Here is a 21,557-nt window from a genome sequence, read left to right as displayed (position 1 = left end):
ATTTAAATCATCCCTTTTATTTTCATTTTTTTTTCCGTTTCCGCCATTTGCACCCTCGCACGTAAAAAAAAAAAAAATTATTGACTCCTAAATATTTACTTCCATTATTTTTATCACACACACGGTTTTTTCGTCTGCTCCCTCACCATCACCCAACAAAAGTATTATTCACCTTTAACCTTTTCTCGTAGAAAAAAAAAAAAAAACAATCGAATACATTTTTTTTTCCGACTTTTTTTCGGGAGGTAAAAAAAAGAGAGAGAGGGAGAGAGATAAACCGAATATACATTTCCCGTCCCCCGCTTCCCTCCCCTCCCCCCCGCACAAACATTTTAAAAAATTAAAAGAATGTAAAAGAATGAAGGGAAAAAGAAAAAAATGGGGGGGGGGGGGGAACGGGAAAACATTTTTATAAAAAAAAAAGATTTTCCAAAATTTTCTACATTAAAAAAAAAAAAAAAAAAAAAAAAAAAAAAAAAAAAACGAACGAATTTTTTCCCAAACAAACAACTTACGCAAACCTATTTTTTGTCCCCCCCTTTTTTTCCTTCAGTAGTCATCGTTTTTTTTTTTTTTTGTACCTAAATAAAGTATTCGCATTTGAAAAAGTGAGAGAGAGAGAGAGAGAGAGAGAGGGGGGGGAAACAAAAACAAAATGGAATAAAAAAAATATATAAATAAATAAAAAAAAAACAAAAATTTTTAACCTTTTGCTCCGGTTAAAAATCCATTGGATAAAAAATTAAAAAATAAATAAAAAGACCCTTCTTTCTTCTTCTTCTTCTTCTTCTGCTACCACTACTTTTTTTTTATTTTTTTTCTTTTTGGAACAAAACACAACAATAGCAAAAACTCTTTAAATTTAACGATCTATTCATCGTTCTTTTCATCAAAAACAGCCTTTAAAAAACTTGCCATCATTTAACTGGGAAAACAAAACCAACTTTTCTTCTTTTTTTCTCTCCTCGTCTTTTTCCATTTAATTGCTATCATTAATAAATACGTATGTTTCCCATAATTCTTTTACTAATTATTCAGTAAAAGAAAAACATATAAAAAGAAAAACATTTAAAAAACCGATTCCAACATGGAGGAGACAAATCATAAGTAACAAAAAAACAAACAAAAAAAAGCAAAACAAAACCTTTTTCTTATTCCTTTCGTCGTTCTAAAGAGAGAGAGAGAGAGAGAGAGAAAAAAGTTTATATAAAAAAAAAAATTTTTTTTGGTCCAGTCAACCTTCATCATCATCATCATCGTCGTCGTGTTTAAAAAGACGTAAAAGATTTTTTTTTTCGATTTTGAGTTTGTTTTTTTTTTTTGTTTGTTTGCGACGGGATTTTTTTCCGTTCATTTTCCTTTTAATTTGTCATTTCTATTATAAAAACCTCCCCTCTCTCTCTATTTAGAATGCTTTGCGGGTTTTCTTAAGCAATGCCACGTCTAATCTTCTTTTCTTGATTAAATCCAGTTTCCGTTTAATTTTCTTCATTACTCCCTATAAATTTTCTTCTCTTTTTTTTTTTTTTTCATTAAATTCCATCTTTACTTTTACTTTTTTCTTCCTTCTTGTTTTCTTATTATTAATTTTTTTTTTTTTTTGTGTTTCGTGTGTTTTTTCACGACATTATCTGATTTCCTTCACGTTTGCTACTATTAAAAGTCACATTTCCAAAAAATGTTTTTTTGATAATCATCTCCACTGCTCACGACCTTAAAAAAAATTTTTTTTTTTTTTGTCTAAATCTTTTCCTTTTCTCTTTCTCCCATCTCGTTAAGCCCTATATTTTTTATATCTAAATATTTTAATCTCGAGATTGAGTTTTTAAATTAAAAATAGTAATGATAATAATAATAATAATATTAAGAGGTAAAAATTACCGGCTAAACAAAAAAAAAAAGGTTTCGCATTTATTTTGTTATAATTAAATCCCCGAGTTTATTTTTTCTGACAAGTAAAATACCAACCGTGGCATCAGAATCACCAAAGCTGGAACCGGATACACAAAACAAAATTTATACAAAGTTGTTTGTTTTAAAACAAACGACAATAGAAAAAAAAAAAAAAATCCGCTTAAAAAAAAAAAAAATTAAAAGTAAAAATAAAATTTAACCTTAAAAAAAAAAAAAAATAATAACTTTAAAGCAACGACCCGACATGAAATGATATGAGAAAGAGAGAGAGAGAGAGATAAAATCAGGGTTACCAATAGTAATAAATAAATAAAAATACTTTAACGATAAAAAACAAAAACAAAAAAAAATTGAAAAGTTAAAAACAATATCAACAACGAGGCATAAAATAAATTTTTTGCCACAAAAAAAAAAAAATTTTTTTTTTTTAAACTTTTCGTTATTGCCATTATTATCATCATCATCGTTACTTCCATTTCTATTATCATTATTATTATTAGAACTTCAATATTACAGGTTTTATTGGGAAACTACTTATTGTCTTCAAACTCAAATTTATATATATATATATATATATTTAGTTGGATCATTTTTTATTATTTTTCTTTTCCCCCCAAAAAAAAAAAATTATGAAAAGTTATTATTTTCCGGTACAATTTTTTTTTTTTTTAATATAAGTTTTTAAAAACAACCTTTTTTATAATTCGAATGATAAAATGAAATATTTATTATCATCATCATCATCATCATCGTTATCATAATTTTTAATAATAAAAATACTTTTCAAAACACGTTTTCACACGTTTTCTTTTCCTGTTTATTTCAATATTTGATTTCGTTGAATTTATAACCGAACATTGACGAAAAAAATTTATTTTAAATTATTATTATTATTATCACTACTTTGTGTTTAACAAAAAAAAGGAAAAAAATTAATGACTTTTCGGTAATTAATTATTTAAAAAAAAAAAAAAATTAATCCCCCGTTCATCTAGTTCCCTTTGATACAAAATAAGAAAAAAATGATTTCGACATTGAAATAAAGTCATGATGAATACATAATAAAATTTACAACCTCGTATAAATTGAATGGACACGAAACGAATAACAATCGTTTTTTTTTTTTTTTTTAAATCCGAACGGTTCGTGTGTTATGTAAAAAAGAACTTTAAAAACTTCTTCTTTCGTCTTTCGCCTTGTACCACCACCATCACTACTACCACTACCACTACCACCTACATCACTTCCATCACCACCATCCAATTCCTCTTAAGCATTTAAATTTTAAATGGGTATTTTAAAAAAACGAAATCTGTCATTGACTATCCGATAAATGAGTCATTTCGATTCTCACGTTCCTTAAAAATAAAAGAATAATAATGATAATAATAAGTAATTCCAGGTTAACTAAAAAAAAAAAAAAAAAAAAAAAAACCTTGACCGAATTACAAGTTTTTTTTCTCTCTCTCTCTCTCTACCTATTAGTGTTTAGATAATTATTTTTGACTTGTTCCCGTGATCGAACCACCGACTAATAACTTGGGAACGAAAATAACAATGATGATGATAATAATAATAAAATCATTACAATTCCAGGTAAATTTTTTTTTTTTTTGTTCTTTTTGCATTTCCTTTTCCCCCGTTTGTATTCTTTACACGCGCATATAAACAATAATCCTCTCGTAAATTTTTCTTTTTCTTCTTCCACTTCTTGTTCTTATTACGATATAAAGTCATTTATTTTGTTTTTTTTTTTTTTGTTTTTGTTGTAGAAAAATGAGAGAAAGAAATTCCTGAGGTATTTTTATATATACGACATGATCGAAAAATTGTAATAAATTACGCAGAAATCCTTTTCCTATTGCTCCTCCTGCCACCACCATTTCTTTCGTGTGTGTGGGAGAGAGAGACGTTTTTAGGTACCGAATGGAAAAGCAAATACAAATAAATTTTATATTCGAATTTAACATTAGAAAATATTATTTAATCGTTTAAGTTTTTCCTTCCTCCCCCTCTCCCCTGTCATTCCCACAACATTTATACCCATCAAATTTAAAGGTTATGAAAAGAAATATTGCCTTTGAGCGTTTGAAACTAATCTAGTAGGAAAATCAAATTGCTGCTGTTTCGGATTTAAGTAATAAAAATTTATATCTAATAAACTTCAAATCCATTTTTTTTCTCCCTCTCTCTCTCTCTTCCTCCCCCTCCTCATCTTGTTTTTATCTTAATCTTTTCATCGTTCTAATTTCTCTCTCTTTTCTACTTTCTCAAACTATACGAGTAAAATCGGATTCACTTCCCTTTCTATCTTCTCGTAGATTAGTTACGATAACTCCCCATCATCCCTTAAATGTATCAATGATGGCGATAAAAACAACAACAACAACAACAACAACAAGAACAACAATCACAACAACAACAACAGAAAAAAAAAAAAAAAAAAATTTAATTGGAATTAATAAAAATCCATGCTGACACGATCGATATCCGCTTTAACCGATAAATAAATTTCGATTTATATATTTTATTATTATTATTATTCGTTAAGAATGTTCTCGAAACGATTTAGATTTCGGTAAAGGAAAAGAAAAAAATTTTAATGATATTATTTTTATCCGAAGAAACGAAAATCATCTCGTAACGACGAACGAGAGAGGGTTAAAAACAAACGTTGAAAAATAATCTTACTGCCAACATTGAAAAAAAAAAAAAAAAAAAGAACAAAATTCAAACGAAAATTTTTGATCTCTATATATACTTATATACGTAATGAGTACACAAATTATTTTTTTTTCTTTGCAAAAAGAGAGAGATAGAAATAGACTGAGTAAAAAAGAGAGAGAGAGAGAGAGAATATAACGAAATACTTATATTTTGTATAAACTATAAAATCAAATATAATGAATCAGCAAAAAGGAAAGAGAAAAAAAAAAAAATTTAAAAAATTTTTTTTTCTCTAATCAAGGTGCAAACAATTACTTTTTGATTGCTTAACTTTTGCATATTTTTTTTGTGATCGTATTAAACAAAACCTGATAAATACATTTCAAATGGTACTAATAATAATTATCAGGTACAAAACATTAAAATAATAATAATAATAATTTAAAATTGTCCTAGTAGTTGCTGTAAAAATTATTTCACTACCTTAGTTTTTTTTTATTGCGTTTGTTTCGTGGATAATAAACAAACAAACAAACGGTACGATGAAATAAAAAAAAGAGAGAGAGAGAGAGAGAGAAAAGAAAAAGGGAATTGAATTTTTAAAGCCAGGTCACTTTTTTTTTTTTTTAAAACGAATTCCTTTGTTGGATACCACATCATGATGGTAGAACAACAACAACAACAAAAATAAAATAAAAACTTACGTGTAAAAAATATTTTTTCTTTTCAAAATCCAACGATTCCTCTCTCTCCACCAAAATAAAATAATTATTTTACTTATTAAAAAAAAACGAACAAACGAACAAACAAACAAAAAAAAAAAAAATGACACCGTGAAAAATAAATTAATAATAATAATTCGTGTAAAATATATATCGATCACTTCGATTCATTAAAACGATTATAAAATAATTGATTAATTAATTATTAATTAAAACATAATGATAATAAAACACTTTTAATAATTAACGTTTTTTTGACTTATTACATACTTTTTGTACTTGACAATTGTAACCTTACTACACAGGTAAAACAATTTTTTTTTTTTTTTCTATGTATACACACACATACATATAATATTATTACAAACCGTGTTTAAATAAAAAAGGCACCTAAAATACACGCACGCACGCACGCACACGTACACGCACATAAATTAATAATTACGAATTATTAAATAAAATAATAAAAACTTTACCGCGAAGTCACGCATTTTTTTTTTTTTTTTTTTTTTTTTTTGATCTTACTTTATAAAAACATTTATTCAATTTGTTTTACTATCTCGACTCTAAAGCATTCCTCTTACAACTAATGATGCCAACCGTTCGACAAACACGCGGCTAACTACAGTGCTGACCTCTTACGTAAATTAAATTAACTAATAAAAAAAAAGTCAAGCCCCAGACAACAAAACAATATTTGAGACAGGGTTATTTATTTATTATTATTATTATTATTATTATTATTATTAATATTTTACCTTTAATTAAAAAAAAAAAAATTATTAATATGAAAAGGTAATTTTATTAAATCTATAAATCTTTTTATTTATTGATTTAGTCTAGATGATATTTTTATAAAATGGTTAGATTTCCAAAATAATAGAATATAATTTGATGATTATTATTCAATTATGTATGCCTTAAAATTAAGTCAATTCAATCATTCATATTTTTTAAACCTTTCTCTGACATTTTTTTTTTTCATTTTTATTATAATTATAGTTTTATTGTTGAATGGAACATGAAGAGAAAATGCAAAACTCCTGTGGTTGTTAGTAACGGTTTTTGTTTACGATTTCAAAATTACCCTCATTTGACATCCAAACATTATGCGTTGAAATAATGTGTTGAGAAAAACATATTCTTTTTATTCTTCTTCTTATCAAATTTCATTCTAAATAAATTGTTGTACATATATCACTTTTAAAATGTCTGTTTATTTCGAGAAAAAAATTTCAACAACGTTTGGAGATATATGTTCTAATATAACCTGGTATAAAGATGTAAAATTGGCAATAGCCTCATATTCACAAGAAAAAGGAGGTTATTTAAAATTATATAAACCAGCAGTAAGTTTCGATTGTATTTCATCATACAACAACCATTTTAAAAATGCTAAAAATTTTGTTTACCTGCTTTTTCAGTCTGGTGATATCATACTGACAAATATTCAAAATTCTAAAGCTGTGAGCTGTGTCGGATGGCATCCTACCGGTTTTTTATTTGTCGCTTGGGATTTCGGGTCATTATGCTTTTGGTTCGAAGATACAAATGAAATATTTAATGTCGAATCTCCACATCAAGCTACTATAAATTTACTAACATTTAGTCCTAAAGGAAACAGATTAATATCAGCAGACATTGTAATTAACAAAAGTATATTAAAAAGTTATTTATTGAATTTTCGAGTTAATCTGTTGCATCATTTTTAGGAAGGAGGTTTAGTAGGTTGGAACTCTTGTGGAAAACAATTGTTAACTGCATTTCATCATCAATTATCCAATCCTGTGTCACATGTAGCTTTCAGAACTCCTTCAATAAAGGGTTTGTCGACAACATGATTTTACTCATTATAATGCAATATTTAAAACTTTTGCATAAAAAATGTTCATCATATTATTTAGGTTTGGTAGATCTTCGAAATGCTGCAAAAGCAGCTGTGGCTGGTGATCCTGCTGCACTGGATTTGTTCACAAATTTAGATATGTTTACATCATGGAGACCTAAAACAGAAGGTGGTAAAGATAATACAGTTGGGTCAGTTCATTCAGACAGTCAATCATTTTATGCTGCATCCTCTTCAGGTATAAACTTTATTCGTCAAAAATAAAATCTAATTTTTTAAAATTTCAATTTATTTTTTTTAAGGTGCTATTTTTTACATCACTGAAAATGGAAGATGCCAAGAAGTTTTTGATCTTGGTTGTGGTTGCAAAGATATTTTATATAGAAGTGATAGAGACCAATTAATTGTTCTAACGGAATTAATGGCGGTTGTTCAGTTTACCATATCTTCTGAAGGTGGATTGGAAGAGTTGATGAAAGTAAAAAAACCCTTACCCATAATTTAATTCAATTAAGAAATTATAATTACATTTGGTTTTAAAGTAATTTAGTATTAATAGGTTAAACTTAGCAAAGGCAATCAAGAAGTTTCTTCAAGTATGGTATGGACAAAACCGGGAATCGTAGCCATAAATTCAGGTACATCGTCTATCAGATTATGGAATTTGGATAACGGTGACAATTCTGCACTGAATTTACCAAACGAAAGCAATCATGCTGAGTATTTCACTTCTCTTTCATACTGTTCCTCAAAAGGTTTTTTGTTTATTTGTAACCTTCATCCCTTTCGAATCCAAACAATTTTACTTTAAAAGGTAATTTTTTTGTAATTAAAGGTTTATTGTGCGGAGGAACCAATGCGGGAAATTTAGTAATTTGGAGAAAAGGAGAAGAAGATTGGGAAATAGAAAATACAATTCCAACATCTGCTCCAGTTAAAGAATTACTCTGGGGTAATGAATTACTAGCTGTAAATACTTTGGCTGGTTTATATGTTTTAAAACAACAGCCATTAGCTGCTTGCCATAATCAAAATGTAATATTAATAATTTCAATTACAATAATTAATATTTCTAAAGGTTCTTATAAAAAAAAAGTTATTGTATTTTTGTTTTTAGATTACAGCCATTCAAACAACTGGAAGTAATATTTTACTTGTAATAGGAGATGATGAAAAAAATATAAGTATCAATTGTGAAATTCAAATTCATGGCGTTACGGTATCAAATAAATACTGTGCAGTCTGGAGCGATAAAAACGTTGTTTCGTATATTATAACATCTAATGCGGGTGATGCCATGAACACTCAAGTTGCAGGTTCACATTTTTTTTTTGTTTCAAAGACCTTCGGTTACTTAATTATTTAATTATTTTGTTGTCATCATTTTTTCCCTTCAGGTACATTTAATTGCATATGCGAAGATGCGGGGATTTTCGATGAAAGTTTGATAGTTTTGGAAAGAGAAAGAGTAACATTGAGAACAATACAAGGGACAGTTAAACAAACACTTTTTTTAATTGCAACCGAAGGTACACCAATAATTATGGGTTTAAACGGTCATTTTACAACCGTCGTCACAACTCAGGGTTACCTTAAAGTTTGGGATATTTCTAGAAGGTTTGCCGTATTTTTCACGTAACCTCTGTTTTTATTTTTTAAGGTACAAATTAATAATTTTTTTTTTTTTTTTTTAAGGGAAGCTAAATTGCAAAGCTCGGCAAAAAATCTAAATGAAATGATTGAAGATTACGGTGAAGCTATTAGCGCTTCGTCAAATAGTAAGGGATCAAAAGTAGCTCTGATCATAGCTTTGGATACCATGATACCCGACACGAAACTTTACGTTTTAGACCTTGAAAATGATACCGTTCAATGGATTGATTTTACTAATGGAATGACTTACGTTCGAGAGGACAATACGATATCTCAGTAAAAAAAAAAAAAAAAAAATTTTATCATTCTGATCATATTTTTTTTTTTTGCAATATTCCGTACGAATAAATTTTAAATTCGTTTTAGAAACGTTACTGATAAAGTATTATCATCTTTTAAATGGGATACGAACGATCCGAAATTGTTGGTATGCCATACCAAATCTATGCCATTCAATTCGAAAAATAAAGATAAAGATACCGTAAATAAAGAAAATTTTGCCGTTTTAATGTGGACCTGCAACGAAAAGGGAATTCTCGTTCACGAAGTGAGTCGAAGATACGATTTTTCAATTTTTGTTTGTTTTTACCCTATAAAGCATAAGAGTCGTCCATTTTTTGTTTTTGTCCTTACTTAGATTATATCGGTAAAAGGTAGACAACCGAAATTGTTGGCTTGCAGCGCTCCAAATATTTTTTTCATTTCCGGAAGTAAAAATGATGCGACGGATAAAATAATGATGGGAGATTTTAACGGAGTCGAATGCACTTCGGAAGCGACGAAAAATGCTATACTTAATTTTAGTTATAATTTAGCGGTTGGCAACATGGATTTGGCTTTTAAAGCTATAAATGCAGTTTCCAGGTAATATTTTTAATTCAAAAAAACGAACCGGTAAAATGAATTTTTAAAAATTGAAACAACAAAAATTGGTTTTTACACAGCGAGTCTGTTTGGACCAACTTGGCTAAAAATTGCGTGAAATCGAAACGTTTAGATGTGGCCATAGTTTGCATAGGTAGAGTCAAAAATGCCAGGATTGCCAAAGCACTGAGAGAAGCCTCAAAAGAACCAGAATTGGAAGCTAGGGTTGCCATTCTCGCAGTTCATTTTGGAATGTTTGTAAGGATTAAAGTTTAAAATTTATTCTTTCGAATCGGGATCCAGGATTAAGAAAAATAATTAGTTTTGTATCGCGTTCATTTCAGGAAGATGCAGAAGAATTATTTAAATCGTGCAAAAGATACGACTTGCTGAATAAATTTTATCAGGCATCGTCAGAATGGGACAAAGCCATCGAAGTTGCCGAAACGAACGATAGAGTACACGTGAGAAACACGTATCATTCGTATGCTCGACATTTGGAACAAAATGGAGAAATCGATGCCGCTTTAGAAAATTATGCGAAAGCGGATACGCATAGAATTTACGCTCCGAGACTTCTTCTAGACGATTTTCCTAAACTTAAAAACTACGTCGATCAATCTCTCGACCCGTGAGTTTTAGATAATCGATTCGGATAAATAAGTACAAGTTAAAAAAAAAAAATGATTCGTTTTTGTATTTTAGTGTTTTATGCAAGTGGATAGCGCAATACATGGAAAGTCAGGGAGATATGGACATGGCATTGAATTATTACACTCTCGCCAAGGATCATCTGTCAATAGTACGAGTTCTTTGTTTCCTCAACAGTTTCGAACAAGCGAGAGACATTGTCGAAAAAAGCGGAGACAGAGCGGCAGCTTATCACTTGGCTCGTAAATTGGAAGCCATGGATAAAATAGAAGAAGCATTGAGTTTTTTTACACGAGCGCAAACTTATGGCAACGCGATTAGGCTTTGCAAGGTTTGTAAAACAAAATATAAAATCAAATCTATAAAGTTTAACCGAGGTTTGTTAATTTTTTTTGTTTTTGTTCTTATTAAGGAAAACGGTTTGGTTGATAAAATTTGGAGCGTTGCTTTACCAGCTTCTTCGGCAAATAAAGCGGATGCTGCACTTTACCTTCAACAACAGGGGGAAATTGAAAAAGCCATACTTTTATATCACAACGCGGGTTTAGTACATAAAGCATTGGATTTGGCTTTCAGGTTGTTTTCATTAACGTTATTAAAAATGTAAATCAAACTTACGAATTAGCTTAAATTCCCTTTTCTTATTTCAGTTCTGGAAACAAACAAGTACTCGCAAGGATATCATCCGATTTATCTTCAGATACCGATCCGGTTTTGCTTGAAAAACTCGCAGAATTTTTCATTTCGAATTACCAATACGATCGTGCCGTCGACGTTTTGGCCACAGCTGGAAAAGTAATTTTTTTAAATTATTATTTTCGAATCGAAAAATAAATAAATAAAATGAAAATTTTTCGTAGATTTCGGAAGCGATTAATTTATGTTCGGAGCATTCGGTTCCACTCACCGACGAACTCGTGGAACGATTGAATCCTTCTGGACCGGAAAAGAACAAATTACTTTTAGAAATAGGAGAATGTGCTTTGGGACAGAATAATTATCATTTGGCAACTAAAAAATTTACACAAGCTGGAGATAAAGTTAGTTGACTATTTCAACTTTCTTCTATCTGCATTTCGACTGCCATATTTTAATGAATTTTTTTCTTTTGTTAAGGTTAGAGCAATGAAAGCTCTTTTAAAATCCGGAGATACCGATAAAATTATATTTTTGGCCGGTGTTTCAAGAGAAAAAGAAGTTTACGTAATGGCGGCAAATTACTTGCAAGCATTGGATTGGCGTTCGAATTCTCAACTTCTCAACACTATAATACAATTTTATTCGAAAGCGAAAGCTCATTCCGCTCTTTCTAATTTTTACGTGGCTTGCGCAAACGTAATGTTATTTATTTATTTATTTATGCGGAAACCTAAAAAAAAAAAAAAAAAAATCATTTGCTGCTGCTGCAAAAAAAAAATTATTTTTTTTTTTAGGTTGAAATAGAAGAATATCAAGATTTCGATAAGGCAGCCGTCGCTTTAAACGAAGCCAAACGATGCCTACATAAAATTTCGGATGAAATATCGGCACGAAGAGCTTTGGAAGTCGTTGAAAGTAAAATAATGATGATACATAAATATTTGAAAGCAAGGAAAATGTTCGAAAACGGTTTGCAAGAGGACGGTACGGAAGAATGCAATCAACTCCTTATGGAACTTCGTAGAAATCCGACAATCGTACGAATCGGTGACGTTTACGCTTTGATGTTGAAATACGCGGAAAATATACCGCAAGCAAGAGAATTGTAAGTCCTGGAATGGATGGTGGGGGGGAAGTTTCCTTTCTTAATGACATTTAAACGGTATTAATAATAATATTGTCATATTAAAATTTTAGATTTGAAGCAATGAAAAAAGAAGTGGACGATCCGACAAATTACTTACAATTATCACTATTGGAATCTTTGGGTTATCAAAAACCGTTGAGGATTTCGAACGAATTGGATGACGATTTGGGTTTCGAAGTAAATTAATAAATTTATATGACAACAACCGAATCGATTTATATACTTTCCGCACCCACCCCCCCCCTGTAATTTTTCCCCGTGATCGATTCAGTATTCAGTAAACGAGCATCACGAAGAAAAAAAAAAAAAATGCGAATGCAATGCAATTATTAATCCGTCCAAAAAAATTATTTTTAAGCGTAGAAACGTTCGGGGTGATTTTTTAATTGATCTCTATTAAGCATAATTTTTTTTATCAGTCTGTGATAACAATCACATTTTAATTTAGTAAAAAAAAAAAAAAAAAAGAAACAGTACCTCAATTTTTTTTTTTTTTTTAAATTTCAATCATCAATCAAAGTTTAACCTAATTGTATCGATAAATTTAATTTATTGATTATTATTATTATTATTTTTATTATTACACGAAATAAAAAAAAAATTTTTTTAAATTATTATTATTTTTGTAAATTTTCTTCCATTTTGTTTTGTTTTTTTTTTTTTTTTTTTGTTAGATTATTAATATTTTTTTTTTAATAACGTATTCAAGTAAAAAACTAAAAAAAAAAAATTTATTTTAAAAATTATATGAATTATTATTATTACTATTATTATTTATTTTATTAATAATAATTAAAATTGTAATTAATAAGTAAAAAAGAAAGCCTCAATGTTTAAAAAAAAAAAAAAAAATAGAAAGAAAAAAGTCAAGGAGGCATCAGTATAAAATGTTTATTTATAAAAAAATTTTTTTTTAAAAAATATATTATTTAGGTTATTATCAAAATTATTATTAACTTTCAAATGATTAATAAAAATAAATAAGGTTAATAATAGAAAAAAAAAATAATAATAAAAATGATTTATTAGTCATGAAATGAAATTTAATAAAATTTGATATTAAATAATGACTTTTAATAAAAGTCTTATTGTAAAAAATACAAAAGGAAAAGGGATAAAATTAATGTTATTATTAAGTAGGCTAAGCCATGTGACAAATAATAATTTGCAAACGTGTAGCATAAATAAATCAAAAGGTTCATTCAATGATGGAAATTCTTCTAAATCGGATAAGAAAAAATTAAAATTCGACGATGTGGATGTTGCATTTAAAGTCAAGACAACGTGGGAATTGATACGTGCCTATGCCGTTTATCAAATGTTAAGCATACCTCCATTTGTCAAACACAACATGGTTCTTATGAAATTTACAAATAAATTACTCGGTGATAGATTATTTACATATTTGATGAAAATGACATTTTACGGTCATTTCGTTGCCGGAGAAGATGAGAAAAGCATGGCGCCGATATTGAAAAGAATGCATTCGTTCGGTGTTAAATCAATATTGGATTATTCCGTTGAAGAAGATATATCGCACGAAGCCGCGGAAAATTTAGAAAAGAAAGCATTTGAAAATGCCAAAAGCGATTTACCACAATTCAAAGTCGACGATCATCATTTGGACAGACGTGAAAAAGTCGTGTCCGCGAGAACATTTTTTTACGAAAGCGAAGCCGCTTGCGATAGAAACATGGAAACGTTTCTTAAATGCATCGAATGCGCATCTAAAGCCACGTACAATACCGGAATGATAGCCGTTAAATTGACGGCACTTTGCAGGCCAAAACTCCTGTTGCAAATATCCGAAGTCATAACGAAATCGAGAATGTACATAAAGGAGTTATCCACGCACGAATTTCGTCCGATAATTCAACAGAATTTAACGACGGAAAAATTAAAAGAACAAATGTCTTCGGCATTTGAAAAAAATTCCGGTGCCCAAAAATTCGTGCAATCCGTGACGTCGGATGAAGAAGGAGTACTCATACATTTGTTTCCATGGAGTGGAATATTAGATGAAAATTTTAATTTCAACGAAACGTTTCAAGTTCCCGATTTGAAAACTGGTGAAATGGTACAATTCACGACGCAATTAACCGAATGCGAAATGAATCAATTTAGAAACATGATAGGTAGGCTGAATAAGGTTATAAGAGCAGCCGTGGAATTAAACGTACCCGTTTTGGTGGATGCGGAACAAACGTATTTTCAACCCGCCATTTCACGTTTAACCATCGAACTCATGAGAAAATATAATAAAAATAAAGGAATAGTTTACAACACATATCAAAATTATTTAATATCCGCATATAACGAAGTTATAAGCGATTTGGAACAAGCCAGAAGACAAGATTTCTTTTTCAGATGTAAATTAGTGAGAGGTGCTTACATGGAACAGGAAAGAGAAAGAGCGAAAGAAATGAATTATCCTGATCCCATACAACCGAGTTACCAAGCGACATCCGATAATTATCATAATATATTAATTGAATGTTTGAAAAGGATAAAAGATTTGAAAGACAAGGGTGTGAAAGAGAACAAAATCGCAATCATGGTTGCGACACATAACGAAGACACGGTTTCATTGGCAATTGAAAAAATGGAAGAAATCGGTATAAAACCCGATGATGGTACCATTTTATTCGGACAGTTGTTCGGAATGTGCGATTTTATTAGTTTCACTTTGGGTACCAGAGGTTACGGAATATATAAATACGTACCCTACGGCCCTGTCATTGATGTTTTACCCTATTTATCGAGGAGAGCCGTGGAAAATAAAGGAATATTACAAAACGTTAGAAAAGAAAAACAATTGATAAGGAAAGCCATTATTAAAAGGTTAAAAAATTTTGATATGAATAGAAATCCTATCGGACCTATAAAACCTCCCGCATAAGTTTTTAATTTGACTTACGTAGTAGTAATTTATTTTCTTTTCTTTTTTTTTTTTTTTTTTTTAATAAATAAATAAATTTTTCTTTTTGTTATTTTCCTTTGCAAAATTTTTCGTTCGCAAAAAGAAAAGAAAAACGAACGAAATGAAAAAGATTAATAATAATAATAATAATAATCTTTCAAATAAAAAACAATTAAATCGTTCGAATAATAATAATAATAATAATAATAATAATAAAACAAAAATGGTTTACTTACTCGAAAACGGAAAATGCGCGTGAAAACTCCAAACTTTTCCTTCTTCTCGATTACGGTGATTACATCTGTCGTGAAAAAAAAAAAGTTTTATTTTTAATTTTATATATATTATCATTTATTATTATTATTATAATTATTAATAATAATATACATATGCATTTATTTTGTTTATATTTTTTTTTTTTAATTTTTAAATAAAATACAATAAAAACACAGAGCGATTAAACAATAATACAGTAAAATTAATTATGTATTCTTAAAATGATACGTCACTTAAAAATCCGAATATGCGTTTTGAATAATAATAATAATAGTAATAATAATGATAATGATAAAACTACGTTGATGATGATAATAAAAATTCAAAAAAAAAAAAAAAAATTAAATTTACGTTATTTAAATTTGACGTTTTTCTTTTTCAAACAAAAAAATAATGTGAAATTTTTTTATTCTAATAATAATTATTATTATTAATTAAAAAATCAAATAAAAAAAATTAATTTATAAGGAAAAAAAAAGGGGGCGCTACACGTTTCATCATCATCATCATCGTCTTTATTATTATGCATTCAAGAAATTGTACGTAAGGAATGGAAAAAAAAACTTTTTGGTATTTCCTGTCATTCAATCGAGAATTTTTTTTTTTTTTTATGTGTGTGTGTGTGTGTGGGGAAACGTATAACAATGACTTCGTGTGTTCGTGCGTGTGTGCGTGTGTATGCGTGCGTGCATGCGTGTTTCTATCAAAGTTAAATTTTCAATTATTTAACCCCGAAATTTATTTAACAAAAAAAACCTTTTTTTTTCCCCCCGATCGTTTTGACAAATTTTATTTTTATATGTATCAAATGTGAATCGAGGATTATTGTTCGTTTTCGAAAGTTCCGTTGTTGTTCCCCCCCTCCCCCTCCCTTCCCGAAACGAAACAACAGCTGTTTCTAATAATAATGATAATAATAATAATCAATTTAACTTCGACAACCCACATATTTCGTTTTTAATTTCATCCTATATGTAAATTTATATACATAAGTGAAATTTAAAATAATTTACCCTTGTTCGTTATGTTATTCTTACGGTATTCAATTTTTAATTAATAATAATGATAATGATAATAATAATAATGATAATAATAATGCAATTAACACGAGTACGAGGTGGCAATTTCAAAAACGTTTCAAATGAAAACAAAACAAATGAATTTTTTTTTTTTTTAATAAAATAATTTTTTTAAATGAAAAGCAGAAGAAAAAAACGTCACACGCACACGCACACACACTGGAATTATCAATTTTAATAATAATAATAATAATAAAATGACACAAAAATTTATTTATTTATTTATTCGCAAAAAGTTTTTACGTAAAACTTTTTTTTTTTTTTTTTTGGAGCCGTTAAAATTTCATTGATAAATTTTCTCTCTCTCTCTCTCTCTCTCTCTTTCTCTTTTCTCTTTCTATCTCTCTTTCTCTCTCTCTTTTTCTTCATTCTGGTCATTTCCCTATATAGTCCGTCTCAAAAGTAAAACAATTATAAAATATTGGTTTGTTACTTTTCAATGAACCTGTATATTAGCATCGTTTTTTTTTTCCTTTATCGGAAATATAAAAACTTTAATATCGCCTACGTTTAGCTTACGATAAAAAAAATTCAAAATGAAAAAAAACAAAATCCCTCCCATTTCTTTTAACCAAACATAATAATAATATATCGCGTTTATCATATTATACATAAAAAAATAAAATAAAACATTTGACTCAGTCACTCACTGGATAGCTTTCTGTTCGTATACGTTTTGTTTGTTGTTTGTCTCCCGCGTTTGTTCGTGATTATAATTTTTTTTTTGTCTCTCTCTCTTTCTTTCTATCTTTCTTTCTTTCTTTCTCTCACTCATTTCTTTTCATTGTTATTAGTATTATTATTATAAAAACCATTTTTTTATTTTTCGTTTGTCTCGGTGGAATTTTTTTTTCTTATTTAATTATTATTAAATAACGGTAAGTTTATTTATTTATTTTCAATCGTTAATAATATTAATAATAATAATAATTTTTAAATAACTTATTAACTTATTAATTAAAAAGAAAAAGAAAAAATAAATAAAAAATAAAAATAATGAATCGTAAAAATTCAAAAAAACATTGATTTGATTCATTATTAAAATTTATTTTATTTATTTAATTTTTTCTCGATAAAATTATTAATAATGATGATGATGATGATGATGATGATAATAATGTATCGATTCATTGATTTGATTTGACGTAATTTTTTTAATTATTAAAAATTTTCTAGTTTTAAAATCGTTGGAATTTTTTTTTTTGTAAAAATCGATCACGAATTTTTTATTTTTCTCCGTATTTTTCATTCATTCATTCATTCATTCATTCATTCGAATAAATTTTCATTCCTTTGGTTTATCAAAAGGCAACAAAATGACAATTTTTTTTTTAGCATTCGTTTCGTATTTTTTTTTTTTTTTCGAAGCGAAAAACTTTATCGATGAGACAAACACAAAGAAATTTTTCCAAATCGAAAACAAAATACAAAAACGTTTCCCCCTTTCCTTCCTTTCCCCAAAAAACAAATTTTTTATCGGGATAACGTATTCCACAGATAAACACAAAACTTTTTTTTTTTTGGAAATTCAAAATACAATAAATAAATAAAAAAAATTGTTGTTGTTGTTGTTGATTTTAGATAACGCGACACGAAATTTACAATAATATATATATAATCATACATTCATCGTCGAGATTATTATTATTATTATTATTCATAACAACAACAACAAAAACAACCATCGATAGAATATTAAATTTCGATATGCTTAGAAATATGAGTTAAGCAATTATTATTATTATTATTATTATTAGGCTTTTCACACATGATCCATTGTTAAAAAAAAAAAAAAAAGTCCTTCGATGACAAAAGTCAGCGATTTTTTTTTTTTTTTTCTTAACAATTTCAAAACGACGGTTAAAAAAAAATTAATAATAATAATAATAATAATAATAATAATAATAATAATAATAAAAGTCCGTGTGAAATGTTATGTTATTATATAAAATAAATTTTTGTTATGAAAAAACAAAAAGAAAAGTTTCAAATATTTCAAAATCATAACCGTGACGACCGAAAAACTTAATTTTTTCCAAATACCTGAATTTTTAAATAATTATTGTGTTTATATTTAAAAAAAAAAATTTTTTTTTTTTTTGTTTCTTATAATTAAAATTCAACCGGCAGCTGTTTGTTGTTGTTGTTGTTTGAAAAAAAAATACATTTTATTACTTTTTTTTTTTGTACAAAAAAAAACAAACGGAAATAGAAAAAAAAGCAGAAGAAAAGAAAGAAAGAAAAAAAAAAGGATTTTGTGTTATGTTTGAACCTGCAAGTGTCAGGTCAAAAATAAAAAAAAATTTCCTTTTTTCTTTCTCTCTTTCTTTTTCGTTATTATTATTATTATTTTTGGAACGAGGGAGGTGGTGGAGCGGGGAGAGGACGGGAAGATGAAAGATATGTAATAAAACGTGTCGATGCGTTCGAAATAAATTTTATAAATAAAAAATAAAACCGATCGATCGTTTTCGAAAGCAACCATTACAAAACGAACGTCACAAATTTTGGTTGGCGGGAAGGAAGTGATGGTGGTGGTGGTTGGGGAGGGGGTATAGGAAACGTCGTACCTGAAACGAAATGAAAATCTTATCGATTCGAACGAAAAACAAACAAACAACAACGAAAGAATCTTCTTAATGAGATTTTTTATTTTTTTTAATTAATTTTTTTTTAAAATATTATTCAAACCGGAACAATTTCTCTCTCTCTCTCTCTCTCTTTTTCTCTCTTTCTCTCTCTTTCTCTCTCTTTCTTCAAATCAATGAAAAAAATCATTAATAACAGCAAAAAGCAAAATAATAATAATAGCAAAGTGAAATTATTATAACGTCCGGTAATAAAAAAAAAATTCTTAATAATAATTAATTATTATTATTATTTTAAATTATCAATGGCTACGAGTAATAAATTACGGTCAATTACGTATCAAGTATAAATTTATAAATAGAAAAAAAAATTTTGAATTGTAAAATTTTGTGAATATATTACGTCATTAACTGAAAACCGCAAAAAAAAAAAATTTTCCAGAATTCCAGAAATTTAAAAAAAAAAAAAAAAAAACTAAAAATCGTTAGACCGTTGAAGATTTTACGACCAAAATGTCGTTTTTAGGTAAAAAAAAAAAAAAAAAATAATAATAAGCCGTCCGAGTTATCTTTCAAAATGTTATTAAACGAGTCAAAATGAAAATAAAAAACAATTATTTAATTTATTTTTCGTGGGGGGTGAGCTGGGATTAATTGCCTTCCCCCCCATTTTTTTTAATTCTTTAAAAATCGAAATTCATTGTCTTATTTAATTTGTATGGCAGCTGCATCTTCTTTTTTTTTTTCAATAACAAACCATAAACAGATAATTTTTTCCCCCTTTTCCTACACTCCTCCCCGGTGCCCCCCCAAATCCCTTCTCTCCCGATTTTTTCATTCAAAAAAAAAAAAAAAATGGACAGATATTTCATTTAATCAATCTTTATTTTGTCCTTCTTAATGTTGAATTTTTTATTCCCTTTTAAAAAATGTTTTTTTATTAAATCCACACATGCCTGTGACGTCACTCAAAGCCACGTGACGTAGGAAAATTTTAAAATTTTTAAACTTTTATGTAAATTTTATTTATTTATTTTTAAATTATTATTAAACGCGTAAAAAAAACGAAAAAAAATTAACGGCACGGGTAGTAACAGGTGCCACGATTATTTCGCAAACTTTAAATAAATAAATAATAATAATGATAATAATAATAATAATAATAATAATAATAATAATAATAATAATAAATTAATTAATTCGATGGCCTTACTAATTATAACACAGAAAAGAAAAAAAAATTTTCTTGTTATCGTCCGCGAAAAAATTATTACATTACGCGTGTGTGAAAAAACTCGTGGGTGCGAGAACGAGGAAAAACAATTTTCCCGCCAAAATTTTTACTTTTTAAAAAAATCTATCATTCTTCTTAAATCTTTTGTTTCGTCACACGCGTGCGCGACAAACAATGAAATTTTTTCGAAAAAAAAAAGGGAAGGTTTCCCCTGCTTCCGACACCCGGCAAAAACAAACGAATCAAATACAGATGGTTTTTCGTACCATATGGCAATACCAATTCATAATAAACAATCAAAAAAAACAAGATGGCAAAGATGTGGAAAACAATATGAGAGAGAGAGAGAGAGAGAGATGGAAGAAACGCGAAAAAACAAAAACAAAATGGAGTCAATCGTCTGTTTAAATAATGTCAATCAATCTGAGAAAACGTTTTTCTTTTTTTTTGGGGGGGGGAGGGAGACGACGAGATTAAACATCAGATTATTATCATCATTATTATTATTTTTATCCAGAATCATGGTTTTTTAAATAAATAACACTCTAGTTAATACGGTTAATACTTTTAAACTTTCCAAATTCTATCATAAATAGGAAAAAAAATTTTTTTTTCTTTTCGTTTGTTAGCGGTTGTTGTCGGTTGTTGGTTGTTGTTGTTGTTGAAAACAATTAAAAATATCTTTGCTCTGATAATTGTTAATTTCACTTTTCGTTTGTTAATTATTTTTTTTTCGCACAATTCTTATTTACGAAAGTAAATATTTCACAATCTCGATAACGAGATTAACGTTTTTTTTATCCTCTGGGGCCCTTAATGGCCGGTTTTTAAACATCCTACAAACAAAGTCGCCTTGTAAAGGTCACCCACATTTTTATAATAAATTGAAAAGTAAGCGAGTTTATTTTTACATTTTTTTTTTTTTATTAAATGACTAACTAATAAAAAAAATCTCGCCGATGACGTCTCACCCCGACAAAACAAAAAATTCTAGAACGTTTTCGGTATCGATAATAATCATCTCCCATCTGCGACAGGCAGGCAGGTGGGGGCAGGTATTTTGTATACCGTTTTAAAATTTTTTTCCCCCCCTTATTGTATTACGTCGACAAACAAAACGATTGATCGGTTGTTCCAATCCTTTGTATACAAACGTTTGTTTAAAAAAAAAAAATTTACATTTTCTAAAAGTCTTCGGCCCGAACGTGTCGTTAAAACAGAAAAAAAATTCTTCAGACGCTCTCCAAAACAAAAATTCGTAGAAATATTATCATTATTATTATTATTATTATTATTAATATTATTATTAATATTTTCACATTTAATTCTGACGAAATTAATTCTTTTAAGAAATCAT

The 21,557-nt window shown here is 28.1% G+C and overlaps 2 protein-coding genes across 2 annotated transcripts; both read left to right on the top strand.

The window, feature by feature from the left end:
• Positions 1–6,511: 6,511 nt before the first annotated feature.
• On the top strand, positions 6,512–12,503 carry Phum_PHUM275030 (uncharacterized protein; the record flags this gene model as incomplete). The annotated part of the gene is made up of 22 exons (XM_002426734.1): positions 6,512–6,652; positions 6,728–6,946; positions 7,016–7,127; positions 7,208–7,387; positions 7,452–7,627; positions 7,709–7,904; positions 7,985–8,184; positions 8,267–8,465; positions 8,547–8,766; positions 8,845–9,078; positions 9,169–9,349; positions 9,440–9,666; positions 9,747–9,924; positions 10,011–10,297; positions 10,372–10,648; positions 10,730–10,893; positions 10,968–11,112; positions 11,178–11,357; positions 11,434–11,652; positions 11,751–12,061; positions 12,154–12,280; positions 12,375–12,503. 22 exons carry the CDS (start codon positions 6,512–6,514, stop codon positions 12,501–12,503), a joined length of 4,302 nt encoding a protein of 1,433 aa, XP_002426779.1.
• A 666-nt stretch (positions 12,504–13,169) lies between these two features.
• On the top strand, positions 13,170–15,002 carry Phum_PHUM275020 (proline oxidase, putative; the record flags this gene model as incomplete). Its single annotated transcript, XM_002426733.1, has 1 exon — positions 13,170–15,002. One exon carries the CDS (start codon positions 13,170–13,172, stop codon positions 15,000–15,002), a length of 1,833 nt encoding a protein of 610 aa, XP_002426778.1.
• Between the last annotated feature and the right edge of the window lie 6,555 nt (positions 15,003–21,557).

The sequence above is a fragment of the Pediculus humanus genome, genomic scaffold, assembly GCF_000006295.1.
Source record: "Pediculus humanus corporis 1103172107650 genomic scaffold, whole genome shotgun sequence".
Lineage (NCBI taxonomy): Eukaryota > Metazoa > Arthropoda > Insecta > Psocodea > Pediculidae > Pediculus > Pediculus humanus.
The sequence above is the reverse complement of the archived record's forward strand: the minus strand, read 5'-3'. Positions and strand labels throughout refer to the sequence as shown.